This window comes from Aquarana catesbeiana, linkage group LG09 (assembly GCF_042186555.1).
Source record: "Aquarana catesbeiana isolate 2022-GZ linkage group LG09, ASM4218655v1, whole genome shotgun sequence".
Taxonomy (NCBI): domain Eukaryota; kingdom Metazoa; phylum Chordata; class Amphibia; order Anura; family Ranidae; genus Aquarana; species Aquarana catesbeiana.
In genome coordinates, this window is record NC_133332.1 from 240,665,325 (window position 1) to 240,686,609 (window position 21,285).

Consider the following 21,285-nt stretch of genomic DNA (forward strand, 5'->3'; position numbering starts at 1 on the left):
CAGTAATGGGGCACTATTCTGAGAGTGCAAAATCTTGTGCACCTATGCATGGTAGCCAATCAGCGTCTAACTTCAGGTTCTACTGGTAAGCTTAAACAAACAAAAAACTGGAAGCTGATTGGTTTTTATGCAGAGCTACACCGGATATTGCATGCTCCATTTTTAGGAATTTACCCCCCCATGTGTCATTCATCTGAAGGAAGCTGGTTACAAACACCAACTGCTAATAATCCTCTAGCAGACTGGGCAAAGGTGACAAATTACACTGATTGCCTAGAATAGGATATTTTCTAAACTGCACATGGTCTACGTACCCAACCTCAATATCTGTAATAAGTTATTTATAGAGATTTGAATAAATCCATTAATCAAACCTTTTCCTTAAATTAATATGCAGGTTCACCCATTAAAATATATGCCTGCTGGCTTATTTAGCACTGGTTGAGAGCATCGGTGTAGGCAATACAGGACTAGCAGGAAGAAGTGATGTATATGGTATAACGGAGAGCAAACTGGAGGGGAATTGAGAAAGGTTGTTGGTTGCCTGTATTCTGTAGATGGTAAAGGATTTGCAGGGAGAGGTGATGTACATTGCATGTAGTACAGTAGGGAGGGGGCTGCTGAACTGCAGGAGAGGGGAGGGGTCACTTTCAGCTCTAAGATGCAGAAACTGCTGCTACCGAAGGCATAGAAAATGGTGCATTTGTAATGAATACAGCATCTTGGGATCAAGGTAAGATACAGGATGTTATTGTAACATAATAATGTATTACTTTAGTCTGCAGGATGTGCTCATGATAGAAGACCCAGCTATATATAGACAACTTTTGGATTCACATCTTCATTAAAATAAAATAGGCGATGAGTTCTGGATCAAATATCTGTATAGAAGGAGGTGGAGATAGGTTCCTAATTATTAGATATCAATACAGGGAGGAGGTGGTTCAAGAGCTTGATATTCACATGCATTGGAGAAGGAGAATGAGGAAGAGGACAGATCTCATGTCAGATATTGTATCTGTATAGTAAAAGGAGAATTTAAATTTATAGAGTCAGAGATGCATGTAAAGGATTCTAGCTAAGGTATGCATAGAGAGAAAAATATACATGGTCTAGATGTACATTTAGACAGGAGAGGACAATTGCTGGGCCAGTTCTTCTGCAGATGAGGAGGTGAGTTGTCTGTGTGTGTGTGTCCAAGGTTCTAAAAAAATGTATAGAGCTAGATTTAGGATCAGATACTGTATACAGAGCAAGACCTAATTTCTACATATGTCTTTGCCAAAAGGATGATGTGACTTTTAGGACAGAGATATGTAGGAGATGGGCTCCAGATAAGGCATAGCTCCTAACTGTCCCTGATTTCGAGGGACTATCCCTGATTTGGAGCAATGTCCCTCTGTCCCTCATTCCTCCTCATTTGTCCCTCATTTTGGTCTGATCTATTTAGTTGTATATAAAATACACTGTTTATCTTTCAAAAAGTGTTTCCCAGTGCTAAACCTTTCATCTAAATTCTAAATTGCTACATTTGTAAATTTTAAAAGCCAATATAAATGAATAGTAGTGGTAAACAAAAGCCCTTGTGGATTTAATTAACCTTTTGTTTCTGGTTAATTCTCCTTTAAGGGGGTGTGGCAGGGGGTGTGTCCTATGCCTACATACGTTTGCTAGTAGGTGTCCCTCATTCCCATCTCAAAATGTTGGGAGGTATGAATAAGGTATAAAGTGCAGAAGACTGAAGACCGTATACCTAGGTAATGAAAGAAACAAGTCTTAAGCCCTGTATCAGACTGAAGGCCATTCCTCTTGAGAAAAAGGAGACAAGTCCTAGGTCCTGTATCAGAATGAAGACCATGTGATTACGGAATGAAAGAAACAAATCATAGTTTCTTTATGAGACTGGAAACCATATATCTATGGAATGAAGGAAAGAAGTCCTAGATCCCGTATCATACTAGAGACCATGGGGGTGATTTAGGCCCCTTTCACACTGGGGCGGTTTGCAGGCGCTATTGTGCTAAAAATAGTGCCTGCAAACCGACTCGAAACAGCCGCTGCTGTCTCTCCAGTGTGAAAGCCCCGAGGGCTTTCACAATGGAGCGGTGCGCTAGCAGGACGGGAAAAAAAGTCCTGCTAGCAGCATCTTTGGAGCGGTGTATACACAGCTCCTTCACTGCTCCTGGGACAGCGCGGCTATACCGCCGGCACAGCGCCTCTGCAGAGATGCTTTAAAGTGGTTTTAAACCCTTTCTCGCCCGCTAGCGGGGGTAAAACCGCCCCGCTAGCGGCCGAATACCGACGGTAAAGCGGCGCTTTACCGCTGACGCTGCCCCCGCCCCAGTATGAAAGGGGCCTTAAGAACAAGGCACTGCACCAGTTCATACATTAATTGGTGCACCAGAAAAGTCATTAATTGAACGTGCGAACTGGCGCACATAGAAGCGCAAATAATTTGTTCTCCTTTCTTTCCCTTTTATCTCTCTCTAATTTCTTGGGTTTTTTTTCCCCCTATCCCTCTGTCTAGCCGTTTTTCATTTTCTCTCTCTTATTCTTTCTCTCCCTTTTTCTTTGTTCCTCACCCTCTTTTCCTCTCCCTTCCGTGTATTCTCTATTTTTTTTCCTTCTCTTACTCCTTGGTGGGGGGAATGGGTTCAGTGGCAGTGCTGGGGGGAGTTCTGATCAGCCAACTTAGGTGCTCTTGATCAAGGTCATCTGCTGATCTGAGAACTGTAGTGGGAACTTTTAATGGCAATTATAATCACAGGAAGTGTTAGGCTGGATTCACACCTATGCAGTTTTAGTGCTTTTTGCATTTTGCAGATTTGCACTACAGTCCATTTAACATGGTTTCCTATGGAACACGTTCTGCAGTGCAAATTTGCAAAATGCAAAAAGCACTAAAAATGCATAGGTGTGAATCCAGCCTTAATGTGTCTCAGACTGTGTGGTGTCTCGTAGCAGTGACACCTATGCCAGCCCCTCCCACTTCACATTCCTCACCAGTCAGCTGACCTCTAGTCTCTGCCCCCCAGCCATGCAGTGAACTGAATGGGCGGCTGCGAAGAGGCTGAGTGGGCGGCCGCGGGCTCCAGGAACAGCCCAGCTGGGTGGCCACAGGCTCCAGGGACAGCCCTGCTGAGCGGCCGCAGAAAAGGCTGGGAGAGCAGTGCGGGCTTCAGGAACAGCCCAGAATTCGGTGACCCCTGGCAAATCATCATTTGACCCCCAGGTTGAGAACCACTGATCTAAATGGTTTCCCCATTAGGTAAATTGCACTCTAGCATTTTGCTGTGTACACCCCAAATTATTAGGTATCTTGGACTTTGGGGTTTATTTATTAAAGGCAGATCCACTTTGCACTACAAGTGCACTTGGAAGTGGAGTTGCTGGAGATCCAAGGGGGACATGCAAGGAAAATAAAAAACAGCATCTTTGCTTCTACTTGATTGGATGATAAAATCACCAGTGCCTCCCCTCAGATTTACAGCGAGTACACTTGTATTGCAGAGTAGATTTGCCTTTAATAAACACCAAAATACCTAATAATTTGGGGTGTACACAACAAAGTGCTAAAGTGAAATTTGCCTAATGGGGACACTAGTTAGATTGACCTGCGTGTCCCCAAGGAAAGACATTGGTAGGGTTTTACCCTCACTTCCTGTTTGGCTATGTGACAAGAAGTGAAGCCAATTTTCAGAAAAGGGACACAAAGCCCAACCTAAAAAAGACAAACAGGGGTTCTAACACTTACTTAGTTTCTCTCAAATGCCCACAATTAGAATAGGATTGTCTTGAGCTAGATTTTAGCTAAGTGCTCTAAATCAGTGGTTCTCAACCCTGTCCTCAAGTACCTCCAACAGGCCATGTTTGCAGGTTTACTTTCATCTTGCACAGGTGCTTTAAATCAGAGTCAATGGCTTGGTATTTTGGACAGCTGTTTAGCCAAGATAAATTCCCAAAACATGTCCTGTTGGGGGTACTCGAGGACTGAAACTGAGAACCACTGCGCTAAAATGGAAGATTGAATACTTATCTCCTTGTAATTTTCCTTTCCTGGTGCCTATCCATGGCAGCATATGCACAATCCATGTGTATGCTACCATGAAGGCACCAGGAAAGTAGCTTTTAGACAAATCACATCTTTCTTTGTTTTGCCATACCAATCAACCTAGTTAAGCTGTAGCTGGTAAATCTGTTGCATGAACATTGTTTGGGGGGGGGGGGGGGTCAGAGAGTGTAAAATGCATTACTTGGATTGAGCATGCATCTGAAAAACAAATTATTAACAAAACACATAAAACATAAAAACTTGCTACAAATTTTATTAGTCAACAAAACAGGACTTGGAAAAGAGCAACAAAAGCAAAAGAACACATGTATGTTAATTTGAGACACTAATGCCGCGTACACACGACCAGACTTTCCGGCAGAAAAGGTCAGACGGAATAATTCCATCGGACATTCCTATCGTGTGTGGGCTTCATCGGACTTCTTCTTTTGAAAATTCTGAGGGACCTGGAAATAGAACATGTTTTAAATCTTTCCGATGGAATCAATTCCTATCGGGAAAACCGTTTGTCTGTATGCTATTCCGACGGACCAAAAACGACGCAAGGGCAGCTATTGGCTGCTGGCTATTGAACTTCCTGTTTTCTCTAGTCCCGTTGTACGTCATCGCGTTTTAAACGATCGGACTTTGGTGTGAACGTGTGTAGGCAAGTCCGTTTCAGCGGAACTCCGTTGAAAAAAACATCAGAGTTCATTCCGACGGCAAAACCGGTCCTGTGTACGAGGCATAACAGAATATGATTTTGAGGTCTGACCATTTTGGAAGGAAGGAGGAAATTAACAGGAGTTAAAAGGACTGCGCCCACAAACGGACAGTCTCTTAAGGATTTAAACACACACACATACGTAAAGAATGCTATCTGCAAGCTTTATATAACATAGGTTTGTGTGCTAATGAGGCAATTGAAAACACATGCACAGTCCATGAAACACACAAAATTGAAGTTCACCCAATGTAGAGATAGAACTTCAAAGTGGTTACACCTTTTAAGGATGTCCTTAAATTACTAACCCAAAAAACACATTCTCTGAGCATGCCCAGAAAAATCCAAGTGCTGTTCACACACAAAAGGCACAAAAAAACAAAGTCCCTGAGCATGCCTAGAACAACCCAACTGCAGCTAGCACAAAATAAGCCACCCCCCTGTCCACAATTAAGCACATCATACAGCATGCTACAAAATTACAGATGGGACAAACACTCCCTGGTCCAGGGGGGCAAACAAAGAGCCCAACATGGGCAAAAGTTATACAACAAATACCTATACAGTCTATGGGAACTGACTTGTTAATTTTGCTAGTCCCCACTTGGCTGGCTTATATTCTAGTTATTGGCCTTAAAATTGGTATGGGGGCCCCGGTCCTACCCTGAGGGACATATATCAATATCACCAATTTCGACAACACCAAAAACGAAACAAGGAGAAGTGCCTTTATAAATGCAAAATTGCTAAAAAGCTAGTAACTTGGGGGGGGGGGCTTATTATGCCTGTAGAGTGGTGCATCTGTAGTATGTATCCAAAATGCTGCTTCAAAGATGTGCGGCTTTAGAAAAACTTACAAATCTGCATTGCAGCTGCAAGATTTTAACCTAAAACAAAAAATAGCCTACCCCCCCCCCAATACATGCAAGGCCATTTGGGTCTGTTGAGGCTTAAAATGAGAACCCCCACGTGAAAAATACCATCCCAAACTAAAAAAATATTGTGCCCCTCCCAAACACTAGCAAACCCCTAACCAAACACACTGCAAGCCAGCCCATGAAAGGGGGGTGGATGCTTGGGGCAGGAGGGGCTCGGGCACCCCAAAAGTCAACCACCTTGTTCCCATATTCAGGGGGACAAGGGCCTCTTCCACACAACCCTAGGCTGGAGTTGTGGGGGGGCTGCAGACAGGGGGCTTTACAGAATGTGGAAAAGCCCTTTAAACTAGTGGGTACAAGATACTTTGTGGTTGGTATTGGGCTGAGCCCTGCATGCCCCAAAGGCAGCCAGCTATGTTGAGTGCATGTGGCCTTGTATGGTTCAGGAGGGGGTTGGGCGATCGCTCTTCTCGTCCCTTTCCTAGCTGGCCCTGTTGTATGCTTTGAAAAAGGATGTGGTTTGGATTGGTGAACGCAACTCAGAGCCTTTTGAGAATGGAGTGGAGTGTGGAGTTCCCCTTTCCCCTTTAAAAGCAAAAGCTAGCCCAAGGAAATCATATGCATTAGAGGGGGAAGGTTAAATGCCCTTTTAGGTGGAGCTAGAGGAGCGCGAGACTTTTTACATAGTTTTAACAAGGTGCATGTCACATGTTGGCAAGGTAGCATGCTAACATGACCTGTGTGCAAATCTCCTTAAAAAAATACATAAAAGTGAACCAGCGTAAAAAATAAATTGTCAAGTTCAGAGGTGCACCCGTTCAACCCATGCTATTGCATGTACGTTGCTTAACATTCACTAAGATTTTGGCCGCGCAGTGAACAAACACATGTGAACGAGCGCAACAGCCGCTTGTGCATGCACACTGCTTACATTGATCTCACACAGTTCTAAACGTACTTGCGGGCACAGCAGGCTTTCTCTGAAAAAGTTACTTTCTTATTCTATTTTCGGCACATTTGTTACTTGGGCAGTTGTTACTAAACTTCCTCACATCACCCTATAAGATTGGCACCTCCATCTTCTGTCAATATTGATTTGGAGATGCCATGCGCCATGTCCATAGTGGCACACAGATTGCATTCTTCTGTGTGCCGAGATTGCTATAGTAAATGGGGGATTTGCGCTCTGTTACCGGCGCACCATTTCGTAAATATGGAAACGTGCATTGCGCCTCGCCGTGCGCCTCTAAGGATGGTGCACAGCTTTTTTAAATCACCCCCATGTATCTATGGAATCAAGTAGACAGGTCCTAGGTCAAATATCTGACTGGAGACCATTGGGTTGGTTTACTAAAACTGGAGAGTGCAAAATCTGGTGCAGCTGTGTATGGTAGCCAATCAGCTTCTAACTTCAGTTTGTTCAATTAGGCTTTGACAAAAAACCTGGAAGCTGATTGGTTTCTATGCAGAGCTACACCAGATTTTGCTCTCTCCAGTTTTAGTAAATCAAAGAAGTAAAAGAAGCTGATTGGCTGTTGCCATTCACAACTGCTCCAGTTTTAGTAAGTTTCTCTCAGTAAATGTCCTAGGTCCAGACTGAAGATCATACATCTACTGAATAATGGAGCCAAATCCAAGCTCCTATATAAGACTGGACACCTAATATTTATGGATTGAAGGAGACAAGTCCTAGGTCCTGAAACACAATGGAGACAATATATCAATGGAATGAAGGAGACAAGTCCTAGCTCCTGAATCACACTGGGGACCATACATTCACCGACATTTCATTAGGTACACCTTGCTTGTACCAGATCTGCTTTAATTTTTTGTGGCATAGATTCAACAAGGTGTTGATTTGTCGGCTGCACATCCATGATACAAATTTCCCGTTACAGCACATTCCAAGGGTGCTCTATTGGATTGAGATCTGGTGACTGTGGAGGCCATTGGAGTACAGGGAACTCATTGTCATGTTCAAGAAACAAGTGGTGAGATGATTTGAGCTTATCCTCAAATCCTGCTGGAAATAGCCATCAAAAAATGGCAACACTGTAGTTATAAAGGGATGGACATGGTCAGCAACAATACTCAGGTAGGCCGTGGCATTTGAACAATGCACAATTGGTACTAAGGGGCCCAAAGTGTGCCAAGAAAATATCCCCCACACCATTACGCCAGCCTGAACCATTGATACAAGGCAGGATGAATCCATGCTTTCATGTTGTTTACGCCAAATTCTGACCCTACCATCTGAATTTCGCAACTGAAATCGAGTCTCATCAGACCAGACAATTTGTTTTTCCAATCTTCTATTGTTTCATTTTGGTAAGCCTGTGCGAATTGTAGCCTCAGTTCCCTGTTCTTAGCTGACAGGAATGGCACTCGGGGGGGTTTCTGCTGCTCTAGCCCATCTTCTTCTTTGATGTGTTGTGCATTCAGAGATCGTATTCTGCATACCTTGGTTGTAACAAGTGGTTATTTGAGTTACTGTTGCCTTTCTATCATCTCAAACCAGTCTGCCCATTCTCCTCTGACATCAACAAGGCAATTTCTGTCCACACAACTGTTCCTCACTGGATATTTTCTCTTTTTCTGACCATTCACTGTAAACCCTAGAGATGATTGTGCATGAAAATCCCAGTAGATTAGCAGTTTTTGAAATACTCAGACCAGCCTGTCTGACACCAATAACCATGCCTTGTTCAAAGTCACCTAAATGCCCTTTCTTCCCCATTATAATGCTCAGTTTGAACTTCAACGTGCTGCCATTTGATTGGCTGATTAGCAATTTGTGTTAAAAGCAATTGAACAGGTGTACCTAATAAAGTGCCCCGTGAGTGTATATCTATGGAATGAAGGAGACAAGTCCTAGGTCCTAAATCACACTGGAGACCATATATCTATAGAACGAAGGAGACAAGACCTAGGTCCTAAATCACACTGGATACCATATATCTGATGAATGAAGGAGGCAAATCATAGGTCCCATATCAGACTGGAGACCATATACAGTTGTGCTCATAAGTTTACATACCCTGGCAGAATTTATGATTTCTTGGCCATTTTTCAGAGAATATGAATGATAACACAAAAACATTTCTTTTACTCATGATTAGTGTTCAGCTGAAGCCATTTATTATCAATCAACTGTTTTTACACTTTTTAAATCATAATGGCAACAAAAACTACCCAAATCACCCTGAACAAAAGTTTACATACCCCAATTCTTAATACCATGTATTGCCCCCTTTAACATCAATGACAGCTTGCAGTCTTTTGTGGTATTTGTGGATGAGGCTCTTTATCTTCTCAGATGATAAAGCTACCCATTCCTCTTGGCAAAAAGCCTCCAGTTCATGTACATTCTTGGGCTGTCTTGCATGAACTGCATCTCCCCAAAGTGGCTAATGATATTGATGTCAGGAGACTGAGATGGCCACTCCAGAACCTTTACTTTATTTTGCTGTAGCCAATAACAGGTTGACTTGGCCTTGTGTTTTGGATCATTGTCATGTTGGAATGTCCAAGTACGTCCCATGCGCAGTTTCCTGGCTGATGAATGCAAATGTTCCTCCAGTATTTTTTGAAAACATACTGCATTCATCTTGCCAACAATTTTGACCAAATTTCCTGTGCCTTTGTAGCCCACACATCCCCAAAACATCAGCGATCCACCTCCATACCTTTCATCATAGGCCTTGTTGACTCCTCTTCAAATGTAGCGTTTATGCTTGTGGCCAAAAAGCTACATTTTGGTCTCATCACTCTAAATGACTTTGTGCCAGAAGGTTTGAGGCTTGCCTCTGTGCTGTTTGGCGTATTGTAAGCGGGATACTTTGTGGCATTTGCCTGCATAGTAATGGCTTTCATCTGGCGATTTGACCATGCAGCCCGTCTTTCTTCAAGTGCCTCCTTATTGTGCATCTTGAAACAGCCACACCAAATGTTTTCAGAGAGTCCTGTATTTCCCCTGAAGTTATTTGTGGGTTTTTCTTTGCATCCCAAACAATTTTCCTGGCAGTTGTGGCTGAAATTTCAAGTTGGTCTACCTGACCATGGTTTGGTTTCAACAGAACCCCTCATTTTCCACTTCTTGATTAGAGTTTGAACACTGCTGATTGGCATTCTCAATTCCTTGGATATCTTCCTTATATCCCGTTTCTGTTTTATACAGTTCAACTACCTTTTCCCACAGATCCTTTGACAATTATTTTGCTTTCCCCATGACTCAGAATCCAGAAACGTCAGTGCAGCACTGGATGAAAGATGCAAGGTCTGTCAGGAGTCCAGAAACACATTGACTTTTTATACACACACACTAATTACAAGCAAACAGGTCACAGGTAAGGATGGTTACATTTAATAGCCATTTAAACCCCTTTGTGTCAACTTGTGTGCATGTTATCAGGCCAAAATCACCAGGGTATGTAAACTTTTAATCAGGGTCATTTGGGTAGTTTCTGTTGCCATTATGATTTAAAAAGAGTAAACACAGTTGATTGATAATAAATGGCTTCAGCCAAATACTAACCATGAGTGAAAGAAATGTTTTTGTGTTATCATTCATAGTCTCTGAAAAATGGCCAATAAATCATAAATTCTGCCATGTATGTAAACTTATGAGCACAACTGTATCTATAAAGTGAAGAAGACAAATCTTAGTTTCTGTATCAAACTAGAGACCATATATTCACAAATTTAAGGAGACAATTCCTAGATTCTGTATCAAACAATATAATTAAGGCATGAAGGAAACAAATCCTAGGCCCTGTCCCAGGCTAGAATTTGTATATTTGTGATAAAAAGACAATCCTGGGACTTGCGTCACATATAAATTCACATAGAAGGAGGTGGGATCTTTAATGATATCTATTCAGAGTAATGGTGAGACCAATTCTATATCAATTATCTGTGTACAAAGGATACCTGGATTTATGAGTTCAAAGGAGTTAGAACAATTTTACATCAGATATGTGGACCAACTGAGGGAGGAGGGAGTCTGGGATTTGAACAAAGAGAACACATATCTGAAGAGAAAGATAGGTTCAGTGTTTTCATTCAATGATCATCTTAAAGGCTCAGTCCACCTAAAAAAGAATATTCTAGTCATAGAAAGAGCCTGGTGAGATGAGTAAACCACTGGCTCTTTAAATGACGTAAATGTTCCAACAGAAAGATCTCTCTGCCATAATTTAATTAAGGAATAATACATTGTTGATAAAGTTGAATAAAGACACAGGTTCACCCAGTTTAGTGTGTGTATAAGTCACTAATATTGCTCATACTCCTGTACATTGTGTTCGCTGAGGAACACATCTAAAAGCTGACACTGTTCTTGTCCACTTAGTTATGGGTGTCCCCATTCAGCTTTATGTGTTCCAGCTCTTACTGTTACTTTCTCCATAATATAAATACAAAAAAATAACAGGGATATTGGAAACCCATCATAATAGTCACAGAAAGTGTGCAGACCCAACAACTCAGCACAGTGATGTCACCAATAGTGTTCCCTGAGAGATAGAAGTCACTGTTATGCCACGTACACACGAGCGGACTTTACGGCAGACTTTGCCCGGCAGACTTTTCGATGGACTTTACCACAGACTTTCTGAATGAACGGACTTGCCTACACACAATCAACCAAAGTCCGTCGAATTCGTACGTGATGACGTACGACCGGACTAAAATAAGGAAGTTCATAGCCAGTAGCCAATAGCTGCCCTAGCGTGGCTTTTTGTCCGTCGAACTAGCATACAGACCAGCGGACTTTTCGACCGGACTCGAGTCTGTCGGATAGATTTGGAACATGTTTCAAATCTAATGCCGCGTACACACGGTCGGACTTTTCGTCTACAAAAGTCCGACATACGACGATGGACCAAAGCCGGCAAAAATCCGATCATGTGTGGGCTTCCCCGGACTTTCAGCGGACTTTTCCAGCCGCAAATCTGACGGACTTTAGATTTGAAACATGCTTCAAATCTTTACGTCGTAACTACACCGGACCCAGAAATCCGCTCGTCTGTATGCTAGTCCGACGGACAAAAACCCACGCTAGGGCAGCTATTGGCTACTGGCTATCAACTTCCTTATTTTAGTCCGGTGTACGTCATCACGTACGAATCTGTCGGACTTTTGTGTGATCGTATTCAGGCAAGTCCGTTCGTTAGAAAGTCTGCCGCAAGTCCGCCGCAAGTCCGCCAAAAGTCCGTCGAAAGTCTGTCGGACGGGCTGTCGGACTTTTGTAGCCGAAAAGTCCGACCGTGTGTACGCGGCATAAGTCCGTCCAACTTTTGAGAAAACAAAGTCCGTTGGAGCCCACACACGATCGAATTGTCCGTCGAAATCCCGACCGCCGGGCAAAGTCTGCCGTAAAGTCCGCTCGTGTGTACGCGGCATTATACACACGAGCGGACTTTATGGCAGACTTTGCTCGGCGGACTTTACGCCGGAGTTTATGACGGACTTTCCGAATGAACGGACTTGCCTACACACAATCCACCAAAGTCCGTCGAATTTGTACGTGATGACCTACGACTGGACTAAAACAAGGAAGTTCATAGCCAGTAGCCAATAGCTGCCCTAGCGTGGCTTTTTGTCCATCGAACTAGCATACAGACGAGCGGACTTTTCGACCGGACTAGAGTTCGACGGATAGATTTAAAACATGTTTCAAATCTAAGTCCGTCCAACTTTTGAGCAAACAAAGTCCGCTGGAGCCCACACACGATCGAATTTTCCGACGAAATCCCGTCCGCGGGCAAAGTCTGCCGTAAAGTCCGTTCGTGTGTACGCGGTAGGGGTGCAACGGATCGCCATCGATCCGTGATCCGATCCACGGAGGTTGATCCGTACGGGACACCCGCGATCCGCGGAGCGCTCTGTGGCCTCGGCCATAGGAAAGGCCGCGGCTTTGGCCTAGCTCCGGAGCGGCGGCCATCTTGGTACACCCGGCGGCCGTTTAGCACGTGATCGTTCCGTCGAATGACGGAGCGATCACTTGTAACAAACCGGCGTCATGACGCCGGTTCCTCTCTCCCCTCTGTGTACTGATCTGTACAGTGGAGGGGAGAGATCGGATTTCAGCAGTGCCAATACTCTGCAATGCCCTGCCAATACTCTGCAATGCCCTGCTGCAATACCCTGCCAATACTCTGCAATGCCCTGACAATACTTTGCAATGCCCTGACAATACTCTGCAATGCCCTGACAATACTCTGCAATGCCCTGCCAATACTCTGCCATACCCTGCCAATACTCTGCCATACCCTGCCAATACTCTGCCAATATACCCGCCAATACCCTGCCAATATACCCAATACCCTGCCAATATACCCAATACCATGCCAATATACCCGCCAATACCCTGCAATACTCTGCCAATACTCTGCCAATAGGGAGATTGTGGATATTACAGTGGGGGAGATTTTTTTTTTGTTGATCCGAAAATGATCCGAACCGTGACTCCTGATCCGAGGAACTATCCGAACCGTGAGTTTTTTGATCCGTTGCAACTGTAACTGCAAACAGCTGAAATTTGATTTCTGAATGGACTAACATTTTAAGCATTGGTTGGTTAGTCATTTACCTGAGACTACCTCTATTTAATGTTGTATTTGTTTTTTGTCATCCAGGTGATTCCCCATGGAACCTCATGGACATGTGGAACTGTACGACACAGACTTTGTCCAAAATGGCAGGGCGGTCACAGTCCTGTGGGCTTCCTGTACCCTCTTCCTAGGCATCTTGGAGATTGTGGTGCTCCTGCAGCCCGCCTGGGTTTTAGGAGGGGAGGGTAGTGGGCAGTTTGGACTTTACCAGGTGTGCGAGGAATCAGATTGGGGCACCGAATGCAGGGGACCACCAGCTGCTCTGGAGGCTCTCCCTCCTTTCCAGACAGCAGCCGGGTTCATGGTTGGAGCTCTCCTGCTTGTTCTGTTCAGCCTGGCTTGCATTGGACTACTGTGGTTCTGTAACTCAGGGACAGTTTTTAAGCTGTGTGCCTGGCTTCAAATCAGTGCAGGTAAGGCATTGCATGGGACAGTGTCAACATATCTGTGTTTTTCCTCATACTGGGGCTTTCATTGCTTATCAACTTCTGAAAATGCCAGTATCATGGTTGTTATGGTAAGCCACAGTTTTTATTCTTTTCTGAATGCCTGACTTGGAGCATGTATGCAGATCAGGAAAGTCTGAGTAAAATCAGAAGTCCTTATCTGCACAATTGTTCTGGGTTAATAACTCAATGGATTGAAGTCAGATAATCAACATGACAGCCAACCAACTAGAATTTTGGGGAAAGGGCGATAAAAGCCATTGCAATATTTGCAGAAAATTATATTGTAATTTCAACCCTTACTAATGAATGTAGCAGAGACAAAATTTATGTCAGGTCATTTTTGACTGTGATGCCATTCCAGTCATCACTTTCTGTCCTTGTGATGCCTGTAAAGAAAGTGGGTGAGCTGTTGTCATCAGGACAGGAAGGAACACATAGCGCTAAAAATAAAAATGGCAACAGTTCTGCTTATATCCTCATTGAAGAAATTTCCATCACTTTTAGTCCTGGGATAATAATACAGTATTTGCCTGTCAATGCCTTCATTTGCAGTACCTGTGTATTGTGAGTGTTTGGAGTATCTGTGTATTGTGAGTACCTGTGTATGGTGAGTACCCGAGTGTGTGAGTACGTGTGTGTTGTGAGTACCTGAGTGTTGTGTGCATTGTTAGTACCCGAGTATTGTGAGTACCTGTGTATTGTGATGCACGTGGGCAGTAAGTACATGAGTGCTGCGAGTGCACGTGGACTGCGAGTACACGTGGGCTGTGAGTAGACGTGGGCTGCGAGTGCATGTGGGCTGTGGGTGCACGTGGGCTGCGAGTACAGGTGGGCTGCGAGTGCACGTGGGCTGTTAGTACCTGTGTGTATTGTATTGTTGAGTACCTGTGTATTGTTGAGTATTAGTGTCAGGAAGCTAGTTTTTAGTTAATTTGGACAGTGTATAATCCCCAATCCTCATTAAATTAGTAGGTACGATGCCCGGCAGGTGTGGAGATGCGACTCGGTGTACATCTTGCGGCATGTATGCTTTCCTTGATCATCTGATCGAGGGCAAGTACTGCTGTGCAAAATGTAAGCACATTGTTTCCCTGGAAGCCCAGGTTCTCAATCTAGGGAAGCAACTGTCAGCACTGAGAAGACCCTCCATACTAAAGGAGAGTTGGGATCGTACCCGGCAGGGGCCAGCACAGAGGTGGGTGGAGACAAATTGCAGGCACTAGGAAAGAGTAGATGGGTGACAGTCAGGAAGGGTAGAGGGGAAAGTGCCAGGGAGGCCGAGCCTGGGCTGGAACATCCCAATAAGTACGCCCCGTTGAGTGACATTGGTGGTACCAGTCAGGGACCAGCACTGCTGGAAATGAGGGACTCCCCTAGCTGCCGGGGGAAGAAACTCCTCCAGTGAGAGTGGGGGAGAAGCGAAGGGAAAGGAAAGACAGATTCTGGTGGTAGGGGACTCATTTCTTAGAAGGACAAAGAGGGCAATCTGTGGCAAAGACCTGAAACGCCGAACTGTATGCTGTCTACTGGGCGCTTGGGTTCGGCACATCACGCATCTGGTGGACAGATTACTGGGAGGGGCTGTGGAAGACCTGGCTGTCATGGTGCACGTTGGCGGTCCGCTTTCCGATAAGAGTGGTCTCTGCGACGGATTCGCAAGATCACTTTTATTGGCAGCGGGAGAGGACCCCCCCTCCCGTCGCGCTCCGGTGCCCTCCGCCGCTTACCAGAGCCATCGGCACGGCGGAGGCAATCAGATCTTCACCTTTGCTGGGTATGGAGACGAGTGAGGGGAAGGTGGCCAACACCCGTCTCCATAACATTGCAGGGTGGAAGTGATGTCAAAACGTCACTTCTGCCCATAGCCCTTAAAGGGCCATTTTTGTAAAAAAAAAAATTTTAATTTACAAAATTATTTATTTATTTGTTTTTTTATTGCATTTTAGTGTAAATATGAGATCTGAGGTCTTTTTGACCCCAGATCTCATATTTAAGAGGTCCTGTAATGCTTTTTTTCTATTACAAGGGATGTTTACGTTCCTTGAAATAGGAATAAAAGTGACATTTTTTTTAAAACAGTGTAAAAATAAAAAATAAATGGTAAAATAAATAAGAAAAAAAACCCATTTTAAACGCGCCCCGTCCCGCCGAGCTTGCGTGGAGAAGCGAACGCATACGTGAGTAGCGTCCGCATATGAAAATGATGTTCAAACCATACATGTGAGGTATTGCTGTCATCGGTAGAGTGAGAGCAATAATTCTAGCTCTAGACCTCTACTGTAACTCAAAACATGCAACCTGTAGAATTTTTTAAACGTCCCCTATGGAGATTTTTAAGGGTAAAAGTTTGTCGCCATTCCACAAGCGGGCGCAATTTTTAAGCATGACATGCTGGGTATCAATTTACTCGCCGTAACATCATCTTTCACAATATAAAAAAAATTGGGCTAACTTTAATGTTGTCTTATTTTTTTATTCAAAAAGTGTACTTTTTTCTAAAAAAAGTGCACTTGTAAGACCGCTGCGTAAATACGGTGTGACAGAAAGTATTACAACTACCTCCATTTTATTCTCTAGGGTGTTAGAAAAAAATGTATAATGTTTGGGGGTTCTAAGTAATTTTCTAGCAAAAAAAACTGTTTTTAATTGTAAACAACACATCTCAAAAAGAGGCTTGGTCCTTAAGTGGTTAAGTATATAAACAGTAAAAGAGGGAGGACAAACAATATTGCCCTCATAAAGAATGAGGAAGGGAATTTGGTTACAAAGGATGGTGAGATGGCGAAGGTATTGAACTTATTCTTCTCCTCAGTCTTCACGAGGGAATCGGGGGGCTTCAGTAACCAAAATTGCAGTGTTTATCATCTTGACACATCACAGGAAGCACCCTCATGGCTAACAGAGTTAGAAATAGACTTGAGAAACTTAACATTAATAAATCACCGTTACCAGATGGCTTGCACCCGAGGGTCCTTAGGGAACTCAGTCAAGTAATTGCCATACCATTCAGCATAGATTAATGAAGAATCATTCTTGCAAAACCAATCTATTATCCTTCTATGAGGAGGTGAGCTGCCATCTAGATAAAGGGAGGCCCGTAGATGTGGTGTATCTGGATTTTGCAAAAGCATTTGATACAGTTCCCCATAAACGTTTACTGTACAAAGTAAGGTCTGTTGGCATGGACCATTGGGTGAGTACATGGATTGAAAACTGGCTACAAGGGCGAGTTCAGAGGGTAGTGATAAAAGGGAAGTACTGGGCATGGTCAGGGGTGGAAAGTGGGGTCACCCAGGGTTCTGTTCTGGAACCAATCCTTATAATCCAATCCATTTAATTTGTTCATAAACGACCTGGAGGATGGGGTAAACAGTTCAATCCCTGTATTTGCAGACGATACTAAGCTAAGCAGGGCAATAACTTCTCTGCAGGATGTGGAAACCTTGCAAGAAGATCTGAACAAATTAATGGGGCGGGCAACTACATGGCAAATGAGTTTTAATGTGGAAAAATGTAACCAGTCTTGTAACTCTACAAGACTCTGGTCCGACCTAACCTGGAGTATGCTGTGCAATGCCTTCATTTGCAGTACCTGTGTATTGTGAGTGTTTGGAGTATCTGTGTATTGTGAGTACCTGTGTATGGTGAGTACCCGAGTGTGTGAGTACGTGTGTGTTGTGAGTACCTGAGTGTTGTGTGCATTGTTAGTACCCGAGTATTGTGAGTACCTGTGTATTGTGATGCACGTGGGCAGTAAGTACATGAGTGCTGCGAGTGCACGTGGACTGCGAGTACACGTGGGCTGTGAGTAGACGTGGGCTGCGAGTGCATGTGGGCTGTGGGTGCACGTGGGCTGCGAGTACAGGTGGGCTGCGAGTGCACGTGGGCTGTTAGTACCTGTGTGTATTGTATTGTTGAGTACCTGTGTATTGTTGAGTATTAGTGTCAGGAAGCTAGTTTTTAGTTAATTTGGACAGTGTATAATCCCCAATCCTCATTAAATTAGTAGGTACGATGCCCGGCAGGTGTGGAGATGCGACTCGGTGTACATCTTGCGGCATGTATGCTTTCCTTGATCATCTGATCGAGGGCAAGTACTGCTGTGCAAAATGTAAGCACATTGTTTCCCTGGAAGCCCAGGTTCTCAATCTAGGGAAGCAACTGTCAGCACTGAGAAGACCCTCCATACTAAAGGAGAGTTGGGATCGTACCCGGCAGGGGCCAGCACAGAGGTGGGTGGAGACAAATTGCAGGCACTAGGAAAGAGTAGATGGGTGACAGTCAGGAAGGGTAGAGGGGAAAGTGCCAGGGAGGCCGAGCCTGGGCTGGAACATCCCAATAAGTACGCCCCGTTGAGTGACATTGGTGGTACCAGTCAGGGACCAGCACTGCTGGAAATGAGGGACTCCCCTAGCTGCCGGGGGAAGAAACTCCTCCAGTGAGAGTGGGGGAGAAGCGAAGGGAAAGGAAAGACAGATTCTGGTGGTAGGAGACTCATTTCTTAGAAGGACAAAGAGGGCAATCTGTGGCAAAGACCTGAAACGCCGAACTGTATGCTGTCTACTGGGCGCTTGGGTTCGGCACATCACGCATCTGGTGGACAGATTACTGGGAGGGGCTGTGGAAGACCTGGCTGTCATGGTGCACGTTGGCGGTCCGCTTTCCGATAAGAGTGGTCTCTGCGACGGATTCGCAAGATCACTTTTATTGGCAGCGGGAGAGGACCCCCCCTCCCGTCGCGCTCCGGTGCCCTCCGCCACTTACCAGAGCCATCGGCACGGCGGAGGCAATCAGATCTTCACCTTTGCTGGGTATGGAGACGAGTGAGGGGAAGGTGGCCAACACCCGTCTCCATAACATTGCAGGGTGGAAGTGATGTCAAAACGTCACTTCTGCCCATAGCCCTTAAAGGGCCATTTTTGTAAAAAAAAAAATTTTAATTTACAAAATTATTTATTTATTTGTTTTTTTATTGCATTTTAGTGTAAATATGAGATCTGAGGTCTTTTTGACCCCAGATCTCATATTTAAGAGGTCCTGTAATGCTTTTTTTCTATTACAAGGGATGTTTACGTTCCTTGAAATAGGAATAAAAGTGACATTTTTTTTAAAACAGTGTAAAAATAAAAAATAAATGGTAAAATAAATAAGAAAAAAAACCCATTTTAAACGCGCCCCGTCCCGCCGAGCTTGCGTGGAGAAGCGAACGCATACGTGAGTAGCGTCCGCATATGAAAATGATGTTCAAACCATACATGTGAGGTATTGCTGTCATCGGTAGAGTGAGAGCAATAATTCTAGCTCTAGACCTCTACTGTAACTCAAAACATGCAACCTGTAGAATTTTTTAAACGTCCCCTATGGAGATTTTTAAGGGTAAAAGTTTGTCGCCATTCCACAAGCGGGCGCAATTTTTAAGCATGACATGCTGGGTATCAATTTACTCGCCGTAACATCATCTTTCACAATATAAAAAAAATTGGGCTAACTTTAATGTTGTCTTATTTTTTTATTCAAAAAGTGTACTTTTTTCTAAAAAAAGTGCACTTGTAAGACCGCTGCGTAAATACGGTGTGACAGAAAGTATTACAACTACCTCCATTTTATTCTCTAGGGTGTTAGAAAAAAATGTATAATGTTTGGGGGTTCTAAGTAATTTTCTAGCAAAAAAAACTGTTTTTAATTGTAAACAACACATCTCAAAAAGAGGCTTGGTCCTTAAGTGGTTAAGTATATAAACAGTAAAAGAGGGAGGACAAACAATATTGCCCTCATAAAGAATGAGGAAGGGAATTTGGTTACAAAGGATGGTGAGATGGCGAAGGTATTGAACTTATTCTTCTCCTCAGTCTTCACGAGGGAATCGGGGGGCTTCAGTAACCAAAATTGCAGTGTTTATCATCTTGACACATCACAGGAAGCACCCTCATGGCTAACAGAGTTAGAAATAGACTTGAGAAACTTAACATTAATAAATCACCGTTACCAGATGGCTTGCACCCGAGGGTCCTTAGGGAACTCAGTCAAGTAATTGCCATACCATTCAGCATAGATTAATGAAGAATCATTCTTGCAAAACCAATCTATTATCCTTCTATGAGGAGGTGAGCTGCCATCTAGATAAAGGGAGGCCCGTAGATGTGGTGTATCTGGATTTTGCAAAAGCATTTGATACAGTTCCCCATAAACGTTTACTGTACAAAGTAAGGTCTGTTGGCATGGACCATTGGGTGAGTACATGGATTGAAAACTGGCTACAAGGGCGAGTTCAGAGGGTAGTGATAAAAGGGAAGTACTGGGCATGGTCAGGGGTGGAAAGTGGGGTCACCCAGGGTTCTGTTCTGGAACCAATCCTTATAATCCAATCCATTTAATTTGTTCATAAACGACCTGGAGGATGGGGTAAACAGTTCAATCCCTGTATTTGCAGACGATACTAAGCTAAGCAGGGCAATAACTTCTCTGCAGGATGTGGAAACCTTGCAAGAAGATCTGAACAAATTAATGGGGCGGGCAACTACATGGCAAATGAGTTTTAATGTGGAAAAATGTAACCAGTCTTGTAACTCTACAAGACTCTGGTCCGACCTAACCTGGAGTATGCTGTTCAGTTATGGGCACCAGTCCTCAGGAAGGATATGCTGGAAATGGAGCGAGTACAGAGAAGGGCAACAAAACTAATAAACGGACTGGAGGACATTAGTTATGAAGAAAGGTTACGAGCACTGAACTTATTCTCTCTGGGGAAGAGACGCTTGAGAGGGGATATGATTTTATTTTACAAATACCATACTGGTGACCCCCACAATAGGGATAAAACTTTTCCGCGAAAGGGAGTTTAATAAGACACGTGGCCACTCATTAAAATTAGAAGAAAAGAGTATTAACCTTAAACTGCATAGAGGGTTCTTTACTGTAAGAGCAGCAAGGATTTGGAATTCCCTTCCACAGGCAGTGGTTTCAGCGGGGAGCATCAATAGTTTCAAAAAACTATTAGATAAGCACCTGAACGACCACAACATACACTGATATACAATGTAAAACTGATATATAATCACACACATAGGTTGGAGTTGATGGACTTGTGTCTTTTCTCAGCCTCACCTACTATGTAACAAACAGGAAACCTATAGTAACATTAAACAAATTAAAACAAAATAATGACCTGCTCTGTGAAACAGTATTGTATAGAAACATCACTTTCCTCCTCTTCTCGCAGTCCCTGCTAATGCTGTAGGCTCCTCCCCTCCTTTGGGTACCTCCTGTAGCAAGCCAGGTGCTAAGGAGGCATGTGTGGATGCATTCTCCCGTAGGGTCCCGCACCGAGCTGTGAGCAATGCTGAAGCTGGAGACAACACCGGGGAGCTGACATGGAGCCAGGTAAGTATTTAGGTTGAGGTAATTTTTTATTGGAGAACTTTTTCAGCATATATAAAAGGTATATGTAGACCCCTGGTCCTAAACTGGGTCTACTATGTCAATTTAGTTTTGGCTCGGCTGTAGTTATCTCAGACTGACTGTATAGTTTTTCACCTGGTTTTTCCCCTAAACATTGGTTGGGTTGTGATAT

The 21,285-nt window shown here is 43.8% G+C and overlaps 1 protein-coding gene across 1 annotated transcript in view; it reads left to right on the forward strand.

Annotated features, from left to right (window-relative positions):
* The first annotated feature begins 348 nt into the window (after nucleotides 1-348).
* Nucleotides 349-21,285, forward strand: part of LOC141108435 (LHFPL tetraspan subfamily member 3 protein-like) — a 30,037-nt gene continuing 9,100 nt past the window's right edge. Inside the window, exons 1-2 of the mRNA XM_073600037.1 lie at nucleotides 349-733; nucleotides 13,291-13,679. Of these exons, the coding sequence (XP_073456138.1) occupies nucleotides 13,301-13,679 (379 nt within the window). The 5' untranslated portion in view covers nucleotides 349-733; nucleotides 13,291-13,300. The remainder of the gene's footprint in view (nucleotides 734-13,290; nucleotides 13,680-21,285) is intronic.